General features: G+C 56.0%; 1 protein-coding gene across 11 annotated transcripts; it reads right to left on the bottom strand.

The window, feature by feature from the left end:
- Positions 1-1,072: 1,072 nt before the first annotated feature.
- On the bottom strand, positions 1,073-17,900 carry AP5Z1 (adaptor related protein complex 5 subunit zeta 1). 11 transcript variants are annotated; one of them, XM_005661828.4, is made up of 17 exons: positions 17,750-17,877; positions 7,311-7,448; positions 7,028-7,214; positions 6,667-6,808; positions 6,424-6,536; positions 5,886-6,054; positions 5,444-5,584; positions 5,259-5,296; positions 5,018-5,180; positions 4,583-4,761; positions 4,046-4,188; positions 3,644-3,784; positions 3,102-3,213; positions 2,728-2,825; positions 2,191-2,323; positions 1,900-2,070; positions 1,073-1,664 (listed from the first exon to the last, which is right to left on the bottom strand). In XM_005661828.4, the coding sequence occupies exons 1-17, from the start codon at positions 17,788-17,790 to the stop codon at positions 1,560-1,562; spliced, it is 2,214 nt and encodes a 737-aa protein (XP_005661885.2). In that variant the 5' UTR covers positions 17,791-17,877; the 3' UTR covers positions 1,073-1,559.
- Between the last annotated feature and the right edge of the window lie 1,232 nt (positions 17,901-19,132).

Raw genomic sequence — 19,132 nt, 5'->3', positions numbered from 1 at the left:
TGTGAAGCAGGGAAAAGTGTCCCATCAAAACCCAGCTTCCGAAACTAGTTCTTGGGCACGTTTGGACCCACACTTGCAGTGTCTGGACGGCCTGAAACTGCTGCAAGGGGAGCACTGTTTGGCGTCTGGCAAAAGCAATTTTCTCTAGATGTCACACCCTCCACCCTGGGCTCCCTGGACGCAGGTCCCCAGGGCCCTGCAGGGTTGGGGGCCGAGGGAGCCGGGCTGGGCGGCGAGGCCATTGGTGTCGCCCGGGGCTTGCAGGGCTGGGTCTGCCCGGTCCTGGGAGAGTCAGGCGCCCTTTGGCGCAGACAGCACCCATGCCCTGCGGCTCCACTCCACACGGCTCGGCTCGTGTGCGCCAGAGGCCGTGCCCGCCAGCCCTGTGGGCCTCTTCGCAGTTTCTCTCAGGTCTGCTGAGGCACCACTGGCCGGGTGCCGGGGGTCGCGGACTGCAAGGGGCACGGCCGAGCCCGCGAGGGGGCGGGGCCAGAGGCGGGCCCGCCGGGACTCGTGGAGCAGCAGCACCACCCAGTGGCCCAGCTCTGCCAGGCGGTGCTGAGCTGCCACTTTGGGGCTTGGTCTGCCAGAGGGGAAGCCGGGCAGTGGTAGAAAGGCCTTGCCCACCCCACCCAGGGATTAGACCAAAGTGGACCCGGACTTGCTGGGCGTAAGGCCACGGGAGGCAGATGTCGGGGTCACTGGCAGCACCCTGCCCTGCTGGCCCTGCCCTCCCTCCTGTTGGTAGGAGGCTGCAAAGGTGACAGAGCCTCCACCCGACCCAGCGGGGGCCCCAGAGCCCCAGCCTCGCATTTGCATGTTACTCAGGAGCATGAGGACGTGGGCTGAGCAAGTACTTTTGCCCAGTGGCAGCCGTCAGCCCTGGCAGACTCAGTCTGCACCCTCGTGTCTGTGACTGTGGTGCCCGCGGGGACACCGCGACTACAGGGGGTTCCCAGCTCTCCCACCAGGCACCGCTGGGTCCCTGGGTCCACAGCAGCTACGGGCCGCCTGAGGGGCTTCCCGCCTCCCCGGTGGAGGGAAAGAGCACAGACCCCAATCTGCTCCCACATGGCCTGTAAGGAGGTTTACTTCTGCTGTCTCTCTTTTTGCCCCCAAACAAGGAACAGCAGGACACAGACCAAGCAGCCTCCATTCAGTCCCCAGAGGGGCTAAGACCCAGCGTCGGGTGCTGTGTCACCAGACAGCTCAGCATGGTCACAAGACAAGGGATCAGAAACAAGGGCCCAAAGGGTGAGAACGTGACAGCGCCGAGCAGCACCAAGGGCCCCGGGGCCGCCTCCCCACCCTGCCTGACCCCCGGCTGAGGCTGCGTCCTGACAGCAGGCTCGCGGTCTGCAGCCGGCCCGTGCACCGCCTGCTCGCCGGCCCTTCACCTGGGCAGGAGGCCCGCGTCCCTCTCCACCAGGCGGCTGACCATGCTCAGGGCCAGGGGCAGGGCCGTGTTGGTGTCGCGGTGGTAGCGGGGCTCAGACACCTCCGCGCTGGGCGTGAGCACAAACTGGGCCACGCTGGGCATCTTGAGCAGGTTCAGCAGCTCAGTGGCCCGCGTGAGAACGGCTCGCGCGTCTTCCTCGCCGTGTGCGGAGCCCGCAGCGGGGCTCTGGGCCAGGGTCCGCATCTTCGACAGGAACAGAGAGACCCTGGGGACGGGAGGTCGGGGCCGGTCAGCGGCAGACGTCCCCCTCGCAAGAACAGGGGTCTCGTGGAGGGGCCCAGCCACCCAGCTCGCAGGGCTCTGCTCCGAGAAGGGAGGCGGCGGTGCCCACGCCCCCTGCACCCAGCCCGAACCCTCGGGCGGCTCACGCTGTCCAGGACCCGGGATGAGACACCCTCCAAAGCCACCGTGCTTTCCCTCTGCCCACCGGTAACCGGTACCTGGGGATCAGGTCCTGGCTCCGGGAAGCCAGCTTGGTCAGCGTGGTCATGAGCACGGTGATGACCTGGGGGGGACACGCGGGGAGGGCGGCCGAAGGCCGCAACTGCGTGACCTCGAAGAGCAGGGCCTCCAGGGCTTCGAAAAACTTGTTGATCTGCTCCACGGTGCACCTGCGGTCCCAGGACACGGACAGGTACTCGCCGATGGCCCACACCTGGGAGGGGACAGCACCTCAGCCCCACGACAGTGCCCCCTGTCGGAAGAGGGCAGGGGTGCGGCGGCCGCCTTACCACAGACGTGAGCATGTGCCCGCCGCCGTGGGGGCCGCCCAGGCTGCCCATGAACTCCAGCAGCTCCTTTGCCTGCTCCACCACCAGCGACGGCCGCCGCGTGCACAGCGCCAGGAACTGGGAGCTCAGCACCCTGCCGGAGAGGACACCTGTGGGCCGTGCTGGCGCCTCTCGGAGCCCAGCCAGGAGGAGGCTGGGAAGCCTCGGAGCTGGAGGCTGTGCCGGTCCCTCCAGGAACCTACTGCCCCCCAGGGGGGAGGCTGGGGCCGAGCCGCACAAGCTAGGCCTTTAGAAACGAGACAGTCTGGAAGGCTCCGTGGCAGGAGGCTGCAGAGGAGGAGGAGGAGGGACTGCGGGGGGCGGGTCTGAGCAGCGGCCGGAGAAGCGCCTCGGCTGGGGACGAGGGGAGGGACCTGCGGCAACTGCGGGGACGTGGGGACCCAACGCCGCGAGGGACCAAGTGTGCAGCGGACACTCGCCAGGGTCAGTGGACCCTTCAGGTGGGACCGTGGGGCCACCAGAGAGGAAGGTACCCACTTATGCACGCGGGCTTGGTACTCAGGGACCTCATAGAGCATGTCGCTTCTCTCCAGGAGCAGCAGGGCCAGTTGGCTGGTCAGGGTCCCATCAGCAAACTGGGGACAAGAGACAGACTCGGTCCCAGCCCCAGGGAACGCCGTCTCCTGGCACACTCTGCCGCGGTCCTGGCTGTTACTAAGGACCTGGGGCCGCACACGTGCCCGTCTGGGAGGGACAGGACCCTGGCTGGGGCTGGCGTGTGTGGCCCTTCCCCCGACTCACTGACCCTCGGCGGGACTGGCCCTCTGGGCACCGAGGGAGTTGAGGCTCCGCAGGTCCCGGCCTGGCCAGCCTGCTGCCAGGGGGACGGAGGACCTGAGAAGCGGACTCACCTGAGTCACTGCCGCAAAGAAGGCCTGGAGCAGGATGGGCACAGCCTCCGCGCACTGGGCCACCCGGGCACAGCTAGCCAGGGGCTGTAGCAGCTGGTGGAGTGGCACCAACCTGGGAACACGCAGCCCAGCCCCTGAGCGCGTGCCCTGGGCCAGCCAGGCTCTCAAACCACCCGTGCTGCCCTCGTCAAAGGCCACCCTGCGTCTCTTGCTGCCACTGCCCGCTCCCTCAGGACAGCCCTGCACCCAGGGGACACCAGAGGGCTGGTTGAGGCCCACTCCTAGGAGCTGCCAAGCCTCGCTCTCTCCATCCACGGAAAGGGGTCAGCACGGCACCTGCTGGCCCCACGGGGTGACGAGGACCGAGCTGGGTCACTGAACAAGCTGAGCCCGGGCGCTGCAGGCCGGAGCTCTGTCCAGGTGAGAAAGTGCGCATGGCCCCGTCCCAGGGCCTCAGGCGGCTCCTGGGTCCCGCCTGGGCCCTGAGGCCTAGAACACCAGGCAGCGCGCCGGCCTCCGCCCTCCAACCCGAGTGGCCCTACCGCTCTGTGGTTCCACTGGCTTTGGCACGCAGCAGGTGCTGGAAAAGAGCCTGGTACTGAGGGTCCCGGAAGGCCTCCAGGCAGCCGGCAGCCCTGACGGAGACGTCCCAGAGCGGCTTCTCAGATGCAGCCTGTGATGACCTGTGAGCAGACAAAGGCCCAAAGCCAGGCCAGGGCATAGCATCCAGCCCGAGGCACACGCCAGCTGGGGCTGGACTCGGCCCCTGCACTCGAGGCACCCACGGGTCAGGGAGAGACTCCACCAGGCAGCACGGTACCATCTCCAGGGCTGAAACCAGGAGCCGCGGGGTGGCTGGAAAGGCCTGGGGGCCATGTGGACACAGGAGGCCCCTGAGGGGAGGGAGCTAGTGCTGCAGAGCCCCGGGCACCCCTCGGGCTCACCTGAGCTGCAGGTCCAAGGCCGCGGTCAGACAGGGCAGGTCCAGGAGCAGATCCAGCATCTCCACGGCCGTGCCCGCGTCCACCAGCGACGGGAGGAGCGCCACAAACTCGGCGGTGAGGGGCGGGCTGCTCCAGGCCAGGAACTGTGGAGACAAGCAGGCGCCCAGATGGGCGGTCTCGCCACGCCTCGGCCTTCCCTGGGGTCCACGAGTCGGAAACAGGCCCTTCGACTTGCTGTCACGCTTATTTTTGCTGCTGCAGTCTTCACGTCTCTGCCAACTTGGCGCCTGTCATCGTCTTTCCGATTAAAGGACTACATCTCTGCTTGTGGAGATGCCACAGGGTGACATGCCAACCAGAAAAGATGCCTCAACAGCCCTCAGCACCGAAACGGCTGGGCACACCGGGCGGGGCTCCCAGGGAGATGCCCCAAACCCGCGCAGCGTCTGGGGGCCTCGGCTGCACCGCACCGCCTCCCCCAGGGGCCCTGCACACCCAGCCCCCAAGCCCTGCGCCGGCCACAGACGACGCGCGTGCCTTGAAGAGGTTGGGGAAGCTGCTTCTGAGGACGCCGAGGTGTCTGCCGAACAGCGGGAGGCTGGCCCTGCAGAACTGGACGAACTCGAGGGCCAGCAGCGGGCTGTGGAAGTGCTCGGCCGGGATCCTGGTGCACAGGTGCTGGTAGACGGCTTCCGCGTCCACGGCCGCGGCCTCCCCTGAAAGGCGGCAGGCCGCTGTGGCTGGCGAGGGCCCCAGGGCCTCAGGCCGAGCCTCCAGGACACCGAAGGCGGACACGGCCGCCCTTCACGAGAAGAGGGAGCTGAGCGGGATCCAGCTCCTCCGGTGTCTGGCCACAGACCCCCTCTTCTGGGTCACTGATGGGAAAGTTCCTTGCCGGGGGCTGGGAACAGGAAAGACCCCCCCTTGGCCGGGACTGCCCTGCCCTGCCGTCACCCGGTGGAGGCGGCTCACCGTGGTGCAGGAAGAACTGGGCGACGGGCAGCAGCGCCCGCACGCAAGTCGGGTCCCCGCACAGCCGGGCATGCAGGGCCCGCAGGCAGGAGAGGGTGCGGTACAGGAACGAGGGGTCCTGCCTGCAGAGCACGTCCAGCACCAGCACGGCCTCCACCAGGCACTGGGGAGACACCGGGGCTGCTCAGATGGAGCCGCCAGAGCCCAACCGCCCGCCCGCTGCCCGCCCGCGGGCACTCACGGCTTTCTGCAGCTCCGAGTCCGCCTTCCTCAGGGCTCCTGGGGGAAGGAAGAAGGCCACCTGGTCTCTGCGTCCCCATCAGAACCGCCACACGAGAAGGCACGCGTGTTCTGGACGCTCGAGGAGAGACGGTGAGCTCCCGGGCCCTGCCTCTGTCACCCTGTGGGAGACTGGCCCAGACTCACGCCGGTTGCTCTGCTCGATGAGGCGCTGGCAGTACTCGAAGGCCTTCTCCCGCAGTCGCTCCTGGGGCGGCAGCAGGTGGCTGGCGGTGGAGGCGGCCGAGAGCACGGACAGCGTGGAGCCCTCCAACTCCGACCTGTCGTCTGGAAGAGGGAACACCAGCTCAGCTGACGGGGGAGCCAGCCGTCCAGGGGCGTGAGGAGAGCCCCTGTCGCAGACTGCCACGCCCTGGGGTCCACGCCTGTCCCGTGTGCTGCTGCCTTCACTGGGCCCTCATGGTGGAGACAAGCCCACACTGTCTAAACCGCTGGCGGGCTGCAGAGGAGGCAGCCGGAGCAGCTTTCTCAACAGGCCTCCTGCCAGATCTGGGCAGGGCCTCCTGGTTCCCTGTGAGGCTCTGCCGGTGTCACCCAGGGGCCCGCCTGCATCCTGTCCACGTCCTACCTGCGTCCGGGGTGCTGGAGCCCCCAGGGCCGCCGTGCAGCAGCCAGGCCCGCAGCATGGAGAAGGCCTGCACGTTCAGCCACTGGTCTTCCGTGAAGTGCTGGCCCGTGGACAGCACCGTGAAGAAGTCCGTGGCCACCGCTCCGTCCACCTCGGTGACAGGGCCTGGCTGTGGGAGGCAAGGAAGGACACGCAGTGCTGCTGGGCCCTGGGTCCGAGGCCAGAAAGGGCCGAGAACAGGGCTCGTGGCGCGCGAGCCGCGGCCCTGGCCGCCCACGCCCTCAGAGCTGAGCCCCTGCACGGCAGCTGCGGGAACGCAGGCACCTGAGCTGCGCTCACAGCCCGTCAGACACGTGACCCTGGCCAGCATGTCCAGGGCCTCGACGACAACAGAGCAGCACAGGCTTGGGGGCTGTGACCCCGCCCCAAAGCCCGAGTAGGGATGGGAAGGGGGTGGTTCTGGAACCAGGGCCGGTGTGAGGGCAGGAAGCAGGGACAGTGGGCCAGGGCCGGGGAGGTGCCGCGTCCCCAGCCTCACCTGCCGGGCTCTGGGCGTGGAGAAGAAGCCTCCGGAGGAGTGCGCGACGCCCTGCTGGACGCTGGCGTGGCGGAGCCAGTCCCCCAGCCTTCTGTTGAGCGTGTTGGTCTGCTCTGCGGCGCGGGGGGAACACCGTGGGGCACGAGCTCAGCCCCCCTGATCAGGCTGCCAGAGGCACCGGCAGGGTGTCCTGGAAACCGGGCAGCAGCGTGGCGGCCCTGAACCTGCGGGGGAGGGGGTTACCTTCGTGGAGGGCATCTGGGGCCAGGTTGGTGACCTTGGACACAACCGGGAGAAGGTGCCTCAGGCCGGGCCCCTCGGGCTGCCGGCTCTCCAGGACTCTGAGGGCACACTGGCCCACGCTGCAGACCTGCTTGCGGTCGCCCTGCAAACCCCACATGGGCAGAGCGTGAACGCGGGCCCACCTTTGCACCTACAAGGCACGCACGCCGGGGTCTCTCGGACCCTGGCTAACCCCCGCCTCCCTGCATGAAGGGGAAGAATGGGGGGGACCCACACCCCGGGGGAGCACACTGGCCTGCTGGTCCTGAGGCTGGGGCCACCCAGGGCAGGGCCACGGCTGGGGCGGCAATGGTCACGCTACCTGGGCCAAGAGCACAGAGGCCACCAGGCCCAGCTGCTGCGTGTTCTGGACGCGGTCACAGGTTAGGCTCAGGCTGCGGGAGGGCGACACCTCTCTCAGGACAGCAGCGCAGAGGAGCTGGAGCTGCTCGGGGCAGGTGGGCGAGCAGAGGGCGGCCTGCAGCAGCTCCACGCACGGCTGCTCCAGCCTGCAGGGCAGCGGGCGGGTGGAGCGTGTGTGAGTGCCGGGACTGCCAGCGCTGCGGCACGGGCCCGGGCACGGGGTCCAGGTGGGTCGCGCTCACCTCCTGCTGTGTTTCGTGGCCGAGACGATGAGGAAGAGCCTCCGCAGGGCATCGAGCGCGTCGGACCCCCAGTCCTCCCTCCCCAGCAGCGCACAGACGCGGGAGCAGAGCCTCCCCAGCTCCTCGTCCCGGATCTCCCTAAACCAAGAGACGGCACTGAGGCCAGAGACACCGCCCCGGTGGGCGCGGCGGAACGGCTCTCGGGCTGGGGACCGGCCCCACTGAGCAACGTTGAAAAGCCGCGTGTCCCCGAGGAAGGCGCTTCCCAGTACCAGCCCAGCCCTCGTGCTGACCAGGCACCGGCCTGGGCCCTTGGCCCCCCCTGCCCGGCGGGAGCTCACCCCCAGCCTCACGACAGCCAACCTCGTGACCAAGACCCCGGGCAGTCAGACGGGGGTCTTGAGGCTCAAAGGGGAGAGAGATTCAGTCTGAAATAAGCTCTTTCTCAAAAGATGCTTTCAGTGAGTCTTCAACTTCTGGGAACAAGAGTTCACGCTTATATATGAAAGGGCAAAATATTATGACATGTTCTTCTAGAATTTAACTTAAAAATATAGCTACTGAGTATGTGTAACAGGTAAGAAACTGGAGTCCTGGCTGGAGGTTTCCACGCCAGGGCAAAAGGCAGCCCACCAACAAGCCCCCACTGGAGGGGTTTTGGGGGCTCCAGGAGAAGAGCCCCCTACACAGCCAGCCCCCGCCACACGTTCCCCCCGCCAGGCCTCGGCTATGGCCCCCACACCCCTCCCGCTCGAGCCGAGACTGGAACTCTGACCCAGGAGGAGCATCCCCGGCCCACGAGCTTGTGGAGGGGGGCCCCGGGTGGCTCCTTGTGTCTCCTGCTCTCCCCTGAAGGCCGGCAGGTAACTCCCAACAGGGGCCCCACCCCTCCTCGCCCCCGCCTCGGCCGCATGTTCTCACTCATCCAGCCAGACGGAGATTCAGGCACCCGCATGCCCCAGGGCGGGCGGGCATGGGGCGAGGCGGGGAGTTGCCAGGCCGGCCGGGCTCTGCTGCTCCGTGGGTCTGCTGCCCCCTCGCTCGCGGGTACAACCGGGACTCTTCCCAGAAGGGTGGTACTGCTCGTCCTCGTCCCAAACGAGTCCCTTCCGACACAGCCCATGTCGCAGGAGTCCTTCTCAAAGGCCAGTCTGCCCGCGCTACTCTCAGACCCCGACCCCCGGGCCCTCCTCACGCCCCGTCTCTGCCGCTTGTCGCCCCGGCAGGACCCCCGGCCTCAACCCAGCCCCAAGGGCCCGTGACCGCCCGCTTCCCGCGCCGGGCAGCGCCGGGCTCACTCCGCGCTGCGGGGTAGCTGTCCTGACGGTGGGGCCCCCGCCCCCGGCCCCCGAGTCCCGCTTAGTTGCCTTCATCCTGCCGCTGAGCTTCCTCCACTCTTGCTTTGCGTCCCTGGGAAATTCAGAGCCAAACTAACACTCACTCTTGAACGCTGCCAAACCTTGGGGATTTGTTTTAAAGGGCCCCCAACCATCAAAGGCTTGATGACACAGGGAAAACTCGTACTACAGACATACAGTGAGACTGGGGAGTGATGAACTTCCCTCACAGCCAATGGCAGCACCCAAACATTTGAGTTAAAGACACTTCACCAAACCCGACGGTCCTTCACCCACCCGCCCCCCCAAGGCAGGAAAGGAGATTTTTTTAACGAGGGCTCTTCCTCGGCCTTGCAGTTCACGACTTTATGACTGAGGAGAAGATGAGCTGAGCGTTCTGAGTGGGTCTCGGTTCTTGGGTGTCTCGTGGCAAGAACTGCGGGGCGAGCGCGTCACACCTGAGTGACAGGCTGGCACTGAGAGGGCACTTGGGGGAAGAGCTGAAGGCAGAGCAGGGAGCGCGGCGCTCGCCTCCCCCGGCCGAGTCTGCAGCGCGAGCCTCGCTCACCGACAAGCTGCAGCCACGTGGAAGGGAACGGGTTGGGACGGCGCCCCTCGGAGGGGGACACAAGAGGAGGGGACCGCACAGGCTCCGAGAGGCTCCTTGGGAGCGAGGGGTTCACACCACAGCTCAGACACCCCAGCCCGCGGGTCCGACACCAGGAAGGAGGCTCCCACGGGCGGCCTGAAGACCCGGTGCGGGGGGCGGGCGGTGAGCAACGCAGCCTCCACCGGTGAAGCGCGCACACGTGCCTGCTCCTCCAACAAGGCGGAGGACGCAGAGCGGGACAGCCTGGGGGCCCCAATGCCCCCGGCGTGTGGCCCGGCCCCCGCCTGTCCCGGCCCCTCCAGCTCCACAGCAGCAGCCACTGCTGGGGAAGCACACCCTTGAGGGGGCATCTGAACGGAGGGAGGGTGGCCACTGCGGCCCCTCACGGAGGTGACACACTGGGAGTGTCTGGAACGGGCCCGGCTCTCAGCCCGACCCCCTCCCGCAGCGCTGCGGGAGCAGGGAGAACGGACACGGAGCGGGAACTGAACCAGCTGGCGCTGGACCCTTGGGGCTGCTGCTCCAGCACCTTAGGATCCAACCCTGCCCCAACAGGGCAGTGACACCCACGGAGTGGAGACGCTCCAGCAACCCCCCCCCCCCACACACACACCACCAAGGTGACAGCTGCCAGCACACCCTGCAGGTAAATGAGACCCATGCTGGCTTAAGAGCCAGCTCTCCTGCCAAAGCCCCCGCGCAGAGGCAGACTATGGAGGAATGATTCCACACAAAGACACGGCTTCAAGGCCTGGACAGGTAACTGTTTCCCCTAGTTTTTTACAGAAAAAGCAAAATGCGAAGCCAGAAGAATTTAAGTGAACAACAAAAAAACCCAATAAAAAGAATACTTCAAGAATTAAAAGTATTAGTAACATGAACGCTAAATGAACTTGGGAAAAGAACAGATGAACACAGAATTTTAACAAGGAACTAGAAAATGTACAAAAGAATCAAAAGAATACAATAACTGAAATGAAACACACACTGGAAGGAATTTCAGGCAGCCTAGGTGACACGGAACACACAAGGGAGCTGAAAGATAGATTAATGGAAGTCACCCACTCAGAATAGCAGAAAGCAAGCACATTTTTAAAGATGAGGACATTTTAAGAGACCTCTGGGATGAGAGCAAGCACACTAATGATCGCATTACAAGGGTCCCAGAAGTAGAAGACAGAAAGGGGTCAAAAATGTATTTGATGAGATTAAGGCTGAAAACTTCCTGAGCCTAAAGAAGGAAAGAGATACCCAGGTGCAAGAAGCCAAGAAACCCACCCCGAGAAGCCCATACCACAATTAAAACAGCAACAGTCAAAGAGAGGCAACTCTCGTAAAGCTGTCAGTGGGTTTTCCTGCAGAACGTTTGCAGACCAGAAGGGAATGGCAAGATATATTTAAAGAGCTGAAAGGGAAAACCCTACCAACCTTGGATAGTCTACCCAGCAAGATTATCATTCTGAATTAGAGATAATGTCTCAGAAAAGAAAAAACCAAGGGTTCATCAATACTAAGCCCACCCTCCAAGAAGAATTAAAGGATCTTCTCTGGTGGAAAAGAAAAGGCAACAACAAGAATTTACAGGAAAGGAAAAATCCCACTAGTAAAGGCAAGTACAGAGAAAAGGCTGTGTGTCCAGCGATTAAAGAAGACAGGACAAAGACCAATACATATGAACCCCATTTCACCACAAATCGAAAACCCACAAGAGATACGTAAGAACTGGAGCGAGAAGAACACAAGCTCTCTACTAAAGAAAATCAGCAAACCTCAAGGTAAGACGAGAAAAGAACTATAAAAACAACCAGAAAACAAGTACCAAAACGGCAGTAAGTACACACCTATCAATCATTCTATACATCAATGGACTAATTACTCCAATCGCAAGACATAAGGTAGGTGGCTGGACTGAAAAAAAAAAAAAGACCCCTTCTATATGTTGCTTATAAGAGACTCACTTCAGACCTAAGACATACACAGAAAGTGAGAGGGTGGAAAAAGATATTTATGTAAATGTAAAGAAAGCCAGGGCTGCAGTCCTCATATCAGACAAAGTCTGTAACAAAGGACAAGAGCATCAGAGAATCATTAGAGAATCAACACAAGAAGAAGATGTCACACTCACGAACAGGGATGCACCTCTTAGTGCATCACCTAAATGTACAAAACAAACACTGACAGCCATAAAGGGAGAAACTGACAATCAGACAGTAACAGGAGGAAATTTTAACATTCCACTTACATCAACAGACAGATCATCCAGAGAGAAAATCAAAAAACAAACAATGGTCTTAAAGGACACAATAGACCAGCTGGACTTAATCAATATCAACAGGACATTCCACCCAAAAACTCAAGGAGACACATTCTTTTCATGTGCCCAAAGAATGTTCTGCAGGATAGGTCACATGCTAGGTCACAAATCTCAACAGATTTAAGAGGACAAATTCTATCAAGTGCTTTTCCTGACTACAGTGGTATAAAGGTAGAAATCAATTACAGGAAGAAAAATGGGGAACACCCTAACAACACATTACTAAAAAAACAATGAGAAAGGAAACTGAAGAGAAGGATGGATTGGCAGTTCCTGTCGTGGCTCAGAGGTAACGAACCCAACTAGTGTCCATGAGGACACGGGTTTGAGGTTAAGGATCTGGCCTTGCCGAGAGCTGTGGTGTAGGTCACAGATGCGGTTCAATTCAACCCCTAGCCTGGGAACTTCCATATGCCACAAATGTGGCCCTAAAAAGACGAAAAAAAAAAAAAAGAGAGAGAGAAGGATAGATTTAGAAATTATCATGCTAATGAGAAGTCAGTCAGAGAAAAACAAATATCATATGAGATCACTGATATGTGGATTCTAGTAATGGATACAAAAGAATTTATTCACAAAACAGAAACAGACTCAAAGATTTCAAAACCGAATTTATGGTCGCCAAAGGGGAAATATGGGAGGGGGTAGGGATAAATGAAGAGGTTGGGATTAACATACACACACTACTTACCTCTAAAGTAGAAAAGTAACAACGACCTACTGTATAGCACAGGGAACTCTCAATACTGTATAAGAACCTATACGGGAACAGAATCTGAAAATGAATGGGTATGTGCATCTGTGTAACTGATTTGCTTTGCTGTACACCTGAAACTAACATAACATGGTATGTCAACCAAACTCCAACAAACCTTTAAAAAAAGAAATCAGAGAAGAGATAAAAAATTACCTCAAGACAAATGAAAAAAAAAAAACACATTAAAAAAGTCTACGGGATGCAGCAAATGTAGTTTTAAGAGAGAAGTTCACAGGAATACAGGCCTATCTCAAGAAAAAAGAAAAATCTCAAACAACCTATCCACCTACCAAAAAGAAAAAGCCCAAAATCAGCAGAAGAAAGGAAATAAAGATGAGAGAGGAAATGATTAGAGAGACCAAAAAACCAACAGAAAAGATCAGTGAAACCAAGAGCTGTTTTTTCCCTCCCCCAAAAGATAAAATTGATAAGCCTTTAGTCAGGCTCATCAAGAAGAGAGAGGGCCCAAATAAAACAATAAAAGAGGACATATTAAAACTGGTATCACGGAAATACAAAACTCCTAAGAGAATACTACCAATAGTTATAGGCCAACGAATTGGACAACCGAGAAGAAATGGGTATATTTCCAGTAACATGTAATTTCTAAGACCAAATCAGGAAGAAATAGACAATGTGAACAGATCACGCATTAGCAGTGAAATTGAATCAGTAATCAAAAAACTCCTAGCAAACAAAAGTCTAGAACCTAATAGCTTCACAACGGAATCCTACCAAACATATAAAGAAGAGATAATAAGAGTTCCCCTCATGGCTCAGCAAAGAACCTGACTGGTATCCATGAGGACCCAGGTTCAATCCCTGGCCTGGATCAGTGGGTTAAAGGATCCAGCATTGCCCTGAGCTGTGCTGTAGGTCACAGATGTGGCCTGGATCTGGAGCTGCTGTGGCTCTGGTGTAGACCAGCAGCTGCAGCTCCAATTTGACCACTAGCCCGGAAACTTCCATATGCCACAGGTGTGGCCCTAAAAAGAAGAGATAATGACTATCCTCAAAATTATTCCAAATTCATTCTATGATATCAAAACCAGCTAGACACTACAAAAAAAATTATAAGCCAATATATCAGATGAATATAGATGTAAGAATACTGAACAAAGTATTAGCAAACCAAATCCAACAATACATACAAAAGCTCATACACTATGATCAAGTGGGACTTATTCCAGGGTCACAAGAATGGTTCGATATCTGCAAGTCAATCAACGTAATACACCACCTTAATAAGAGCAAGGATGAAATTCACATGATCATCTCAATAGATACAGAAAAGGCATTTGACAAAGTTCCAAATCCATTCATGATAAAAAACTCTCATCAAAGTTGGTATACAGAGAATGTATCTCAACATAATAAAAGCCATCATGACAAACCCACAGCTAACATCATATTCAATGGTAAAACGCTGAAAGCTTTTCTTTAAAATCAGGAACAAGACACGGATGCCCACATTCACCACTTTATTTTATTTTTATTTTTTTTATTTTTTTATTTTTTTTGTCTTTTTTGTCTTTTTGTTGTTGTTGTCGTTGCTATTTCTTGGGCCGCTCCCGCGGCATATGGAGGTTCCCAGGCTAGGGGTTGAATCGGAGCTGTAGCCACCGGCCTACGCCAGAGCCACAGCAACGTGGGATCCGAGCCGCGTCTGCAACCTACACCACAGCTCACGGCAACGCCAGATCGTTAACCCACTGAACAAGGGCAGGGACCGAACCCGCAACCTCATGGTTCCTAGTCGGATTCCTTAACCACTGCGCCACGACGGGAACTCCGACACTCACCACTTTAGTTTAACACACTACTGGAAGTCCTAGCCACAGCAATCAGACTAGAAAAATAAATAAAGGCATATCAAATTGGAAGGGAAGAAGTAAAACTGTCACTATTTGCAGATGACGTGATACTCTATGTAAAAAAGCCTGAAGTTTCCACCAAAAAACTATTCGAACTAGTAAATAAGTTCAATACAATTGCAGGATACAAGATTAGTATTCAGAAATCTGTTGCTTTCCTATACACTAGTAAACAACCATCAGAAAAGGCAAGAACACAACTTTACTAAACTCATGTTGAAAATAATAAAATACTTAGGAAAAACTTAACAAAGGCAGTGAAAGACCTATACTCTGAAAACTAAAAAACAGTGATGGAGGAAACCGGAGATGATACAAAGAAATGGAAAGAAATACCGTATTCATGGGTTGAAAGAACATTGTTAAAACGGCCATACTACCCAAAGCAATCTACAAGTTTCATGCAATCCCTGTCAAAGTACCCATGACATTTTTCACAGAACTAGAATAAATATAATGAACCACAAAAAACCATGACTAGACATAGCAATCTTTTTTTTTTCTTTTGGTCTTTTTAGGGCCATACATATGGAGGTTCCCAGGTTAGGGGTCAAATTGGAGCTGGCCTACACCACAGCTACAGCAACGTGGGATCCAAGCTGCATCTGCGACCTACACCACAGCTCAGGACAACACCAGATCCTTAACCCACTGAGCAAGGCCAGGGATCGAACCCACATTTTCATGGATACCAGTCAGGTTCATTAACCACTGAGCCACGACAGGAACTCCTAGAATTACCATTTGATCCAGCAATCCTACTCCTGGGCATTTATCCAGAGAAAACCATAACATGAAGAAATACATGTACCCAATGTTCACTGCAGCACTATATACAATAACTAAGACATGGAAGCAACCTAAATTGTCTATCAACAAAGGAATGGATAAATGAAAATGTGGAGTGGACATAAAAAGGCATATAAAGGAATAAAATAATGGCACCTGCAGCAACATGGATGGGCCTAGAAATTACCATGCTAAGTGAAGTTAGACAGTGATACACAAAGGTCACATGTTATCACTTATATGTGGAATCTAAAAATAAGACACAGTGAGCTTCTTTGCAGAAGGGGAAACTGACTTTGAAAACTTACCCTTACCAAAAGAGACAGGTGTGTGTGTGGCGGGGGATGGGCTGGGGGTTTGGGATGGAAACACAGTAAAATCGGGTTGTGATAATGGCTGTACAATCATAAAAACAATAAAATTCACTGAGTTTAAAAAAAGAAGGTCATTGGAAAGAAATCTATAACAAAGAAGGCAAGAATATATAATGGGGAAAAGACAGTCCCTTTAATAAGTTGTGCTGGGAAAACCAGCCACATGCAAAAGAATAAAATTTCATTTTCTCACACCATACACAAAAATAAAAATGCATTAAAGACCTAAATGTAAATAAAACTGGAAACCATAAAACTCCTAGGAAAAAAAAATAGGCAGAATATTCTTCGACATCAAGTGTGGCAACAATTTTTTAACTCTGTATCCTAATACAAAGGCAACAAACCCCAAAATACAGATGAGATCTAATTAAACTTAAAAGATTTGCACAGCAAATGAAGCTCCCCTCATGGCTCAGTGGAAATGAATCTGACTAGCATCCATGAGGACGCAGGTCGGTCCCCAGCCCTGCTCAGTGGATTAAGGATCCCGCTTTGTGGTGGCTGTGGTGTAGGCTGGTGGCTACAGCTCCAATTCGGCCCCTCAGCATATGGGACCATCCGTATGCTGAGGGTGTGTGTGGCCCTAAAAAAAAAAAGACAAAAACAAACAAACGAAAAAGATTTGCACAGCAAAGAAAACCTTTGATAAAACGAAAACACAACCTGCTGAGGGGGTGAAAATATTTGCAAATGTTATAAGGGGATAATATCCAAAATCAACCAACAGCTCATTCAACTCAGTATCAAAAAGCCCCAAACAACTCGATTAAAAAATGAGCACAAGACCCGAATAGACATTTTTCCAAAGAAGACATACAGATGACCAACGGGCACATGAGAAGACACTCAACACAGCTATCATCAGAGAACCGGAAACCAAAACCGCAATGAAATAATACCTCACACCTGTCAGAATGGCTGTCAACAAAAAGACCACAAGAGCAAAAGTCGAGGAGAAAAGAGAACCCTAGTACACTGTTGGTGGGCATGTAAATTGGTGCAGCCACTACGGAAAACAGTTCCAAAAAAAACTAAACATGGGGAATTCCTGCTGTGGCACAACCGAGCACTGGGATGGGACGAAGGTTCAATCCCTGACCCAGCACAGTGGCTTAAGGTTCTAGTGTTGCCGCAGCTGCAATCTGATCCCAGGCCCAGGAACTCCATACGCCCCAAGGCAGCCAAAAAAGAAAAAAAATAAATAAAAATAGAACTACTTTTAATGATCCAGCAATTCCATTCCTGGGTATACATCCGAAGAAAATGAAAACACTAGTCTGAGAAAGTACATGCACCTCAAGTGTTCACAGCAACACTACTGACAATTGCCAAGATACGGAAGCAACCTAAGTATCCATCTAAGGCGTATAAATCAGGAAGATGTGGCATCTAGTCACAGTGGAACACCACTCAGCCGTAAAAAGAATGCAATTCTGCAACTGGTAACAGCATGGATAAACCAGGGATGCTTAGTGAAAGGTCAGTCAGAGAAAGATAAATAAGGCATGTTATCATTTCCATGTGGAATCTAAAAAATGAATGAATACAACGAAACAGATTTACAGAAACAAATAATAGTGGTGGTTACTGATGGAGAGAGGGACACGGTCAGGATAGGGAATTAGACATACAATCTGCTCTTTCATAAAAAGATACATTGCACATCACAGGAAAGACAGCCAATATTTCACAATAACTTCAAACAGCATATAATCCACAAAAATACTGAATCATTACGTTGCACACCTGACACTCATCTGTAAATAAACTATACTCCAATTTAAAGATACCTAGTTTAACACAGCTCCTAAATTCAAGTGAACTTCGACTGTACTACTGGGACCTGAATACTGGAATATCTGTACAACGCGGAAGGAAACAGAGACTATTCTGGACTTAGAGAGGGTGCTACAAATCCTCAAAACACTCCTCTAACAGAATTTCACCTGGTCACTTTGACCTTGTATATTTCTGCCCTGTTCGCCGCCTTTAGAACCTAGTATGCATTCAAGATCTTGCTTGACTAAGACCACAGAGCTGCAAGGATCTTAATCTTCCCAAATCCACTTTGGGGGGTTCTTCTCAGGTTTACCAGGAGCCCGTGGTTCTGACTGCATTTTCCTCTCTCGAACAAGGAGCACCAAGACTGCCCGATGGACTGCGGGGTTTCAGTCCGAGCCTGCATCTGCTTTCCCTCAAGACTGCTTAGCCGGTGAGGAAGGGGCTTACGGAAGCCACCTCCTCCGGGGCCCGGCTCGGCCTTCCCGGGACCTCCTCGGCCCCCGCGCCCGGCCTGCGTGGCCTCCCCGCCCCCCGAGCCTCCCGAGCGGGACGGGCTCCGAACCCCCGCCAGGCGCCCCAAAGGAAAGGCGCACGCCTACCTGGCCTGACGGAGCAGACTCTCGGCCCCCGCCGTGAACATGCCGCCGCCGCCGCCTCCACGAAACGCAGCCCGACAGCGGCGGTCGCCGGCCACTCCCGGAGCACAGCTCTCCTCAGCGCCGGCTTCCCGGTCGCGTCACGTGACGCATCACGTGGGCAGGGCGCGCAGGCCGCCGACCAATGGGCTTTGACGGAGCGCTCAACGCGGGGCGGGGCCTTCGGCGCTCGGGCCGCGGGTCCTGATTGGCTCCTGGTCGCGTTTGCGCGCTTTGGGCAGCGGGACCTGGGCTCCTCGGGACCTCTAGACCCCCGAACTTCCGAGCCCGGAGCTACCGCAACCAGGACCCCTGGGCGGCGCGGGCTCAGGGCGTCCGGCGCCGTTAGGAGCCGCCTGTCACCGGCCTCAGCAACTTCGCTTTTTCAGTAACACAGGCCGCTCTGTCCCCTGCAGCCTCAGTGTTCGGGGCGGCCTGAAACTTAGACCAAGGGCGGTTGTGGGCTGGATCCCTGTCCAGCGGTTTGCAAGGAACAACTGCGGCCCTCCGTTTTCTTTTTTGTCTGTTTTTAAGGTCTGCACCCGTGGAGTATGGAAGTTCCCAAGCTAGGGGTCCAATCGGAGCTGCAGTCGCCAGCCTACACCACAGCCACAGCAACGCTGGATCCGAGTCGCCTCTGCGACCTACACCAGAGCTCACGCCAACTGCTAGATCCTTAACCCACCGAGCGGGGCCAGGGATGGAACCTGCGTCCTCACGGATACTAGTCGGATTCGTTTCCACTGTGCCAAAATGGGAACTCCCTCCCAGAGGTTTTTTTTACTTTTTTATTTTTAATTTTTTAAAAAAAATTTTTAGAGGTCCCATTTTATTTAGCACCTATCATAGGCTGTACCTGCTGCTTTAAAAAAAATCTTACTTAGTTCTCACCCTAAATCACAGGCTATGGATACTTATTTTACAGCCGAGGCAACAGGCTCAGAGCGGGAAAGTCAAATTCTAGTAATTCTGAAAGGTGTGTTGGCCACAGTATCCCCACCCTGCACACTGCGTGGGGACACAGGGCGGTACTCTGGGCAGTGACAGCCCAGCGTGACAAATGCTGTTACAGCTTGACAAACGATGGCTCCGTGGCAGACGCGTTTCTATCCAGACCCGAGACAGCAGCCCCTTCAGGTGATGTGATGGTAAATCCCAAGACTCCGCAGGGAGAAGAGGTGGCCCGTCCCCCGCAGCTGCTGTGTCCTTGTCGCCATGCTCTCAGAACACTTGGGGGCACGATTCTGCACATGAAGAAATGGAGCTTCTCCAGGGTTCAAGTCCCACAGCTGGACTCTGAGCCAAGTCTGACTGCCAAGTCCCTGCCCCGGCCCCTCTCATGCAGGA

The sequence above is a fragment of the Sus scrofa genome, chromosome 3, assembly GCF_054392235.1.
Source record: "Sus scrofa isolate SSC_HxYL_T2T_F1_AM1 chromosome 3, Sscrofa_HxYL_maternal_Yorkshire_Landrace_v2.0, whole genome shotgun sequence".
NCBI lineage: Eukaryota > Metazoa > Chordata > Mammalia > Artiodactyla > Suidae > Sus > Sus scrofa.
Note: the sequence above shows the minus strand (reverse complement) of the source record. Positions and strands in the feature narration are given on the sequence as shown.

Excerpts from the sequence above, each read along its gene's own strand:
- AP5Z1 (XM_005661828.4), bottom strand. The coding sequence starts at position 17,790 with ATGTTCACGGCGGGGGCCGAGAGTCTGCTCCGTCAGGCCAG. Across the intron at positions 5,585-5,885 it reads CTCCAGCACCCCGGACGCAG|ACGACAGGTCGGAGTTGGAG; the intron begins GTAGGACGTGGA and ends TCCCTCTTCCAG. Across the intron at positions 4,189-4,582 it reads GCTTCCCCAACCTCTTCAAG|TTCCTGGCCTGGAGCAGCCC; the intron begins GCACGCGCGTCG and ends TTGTCTCCACAG.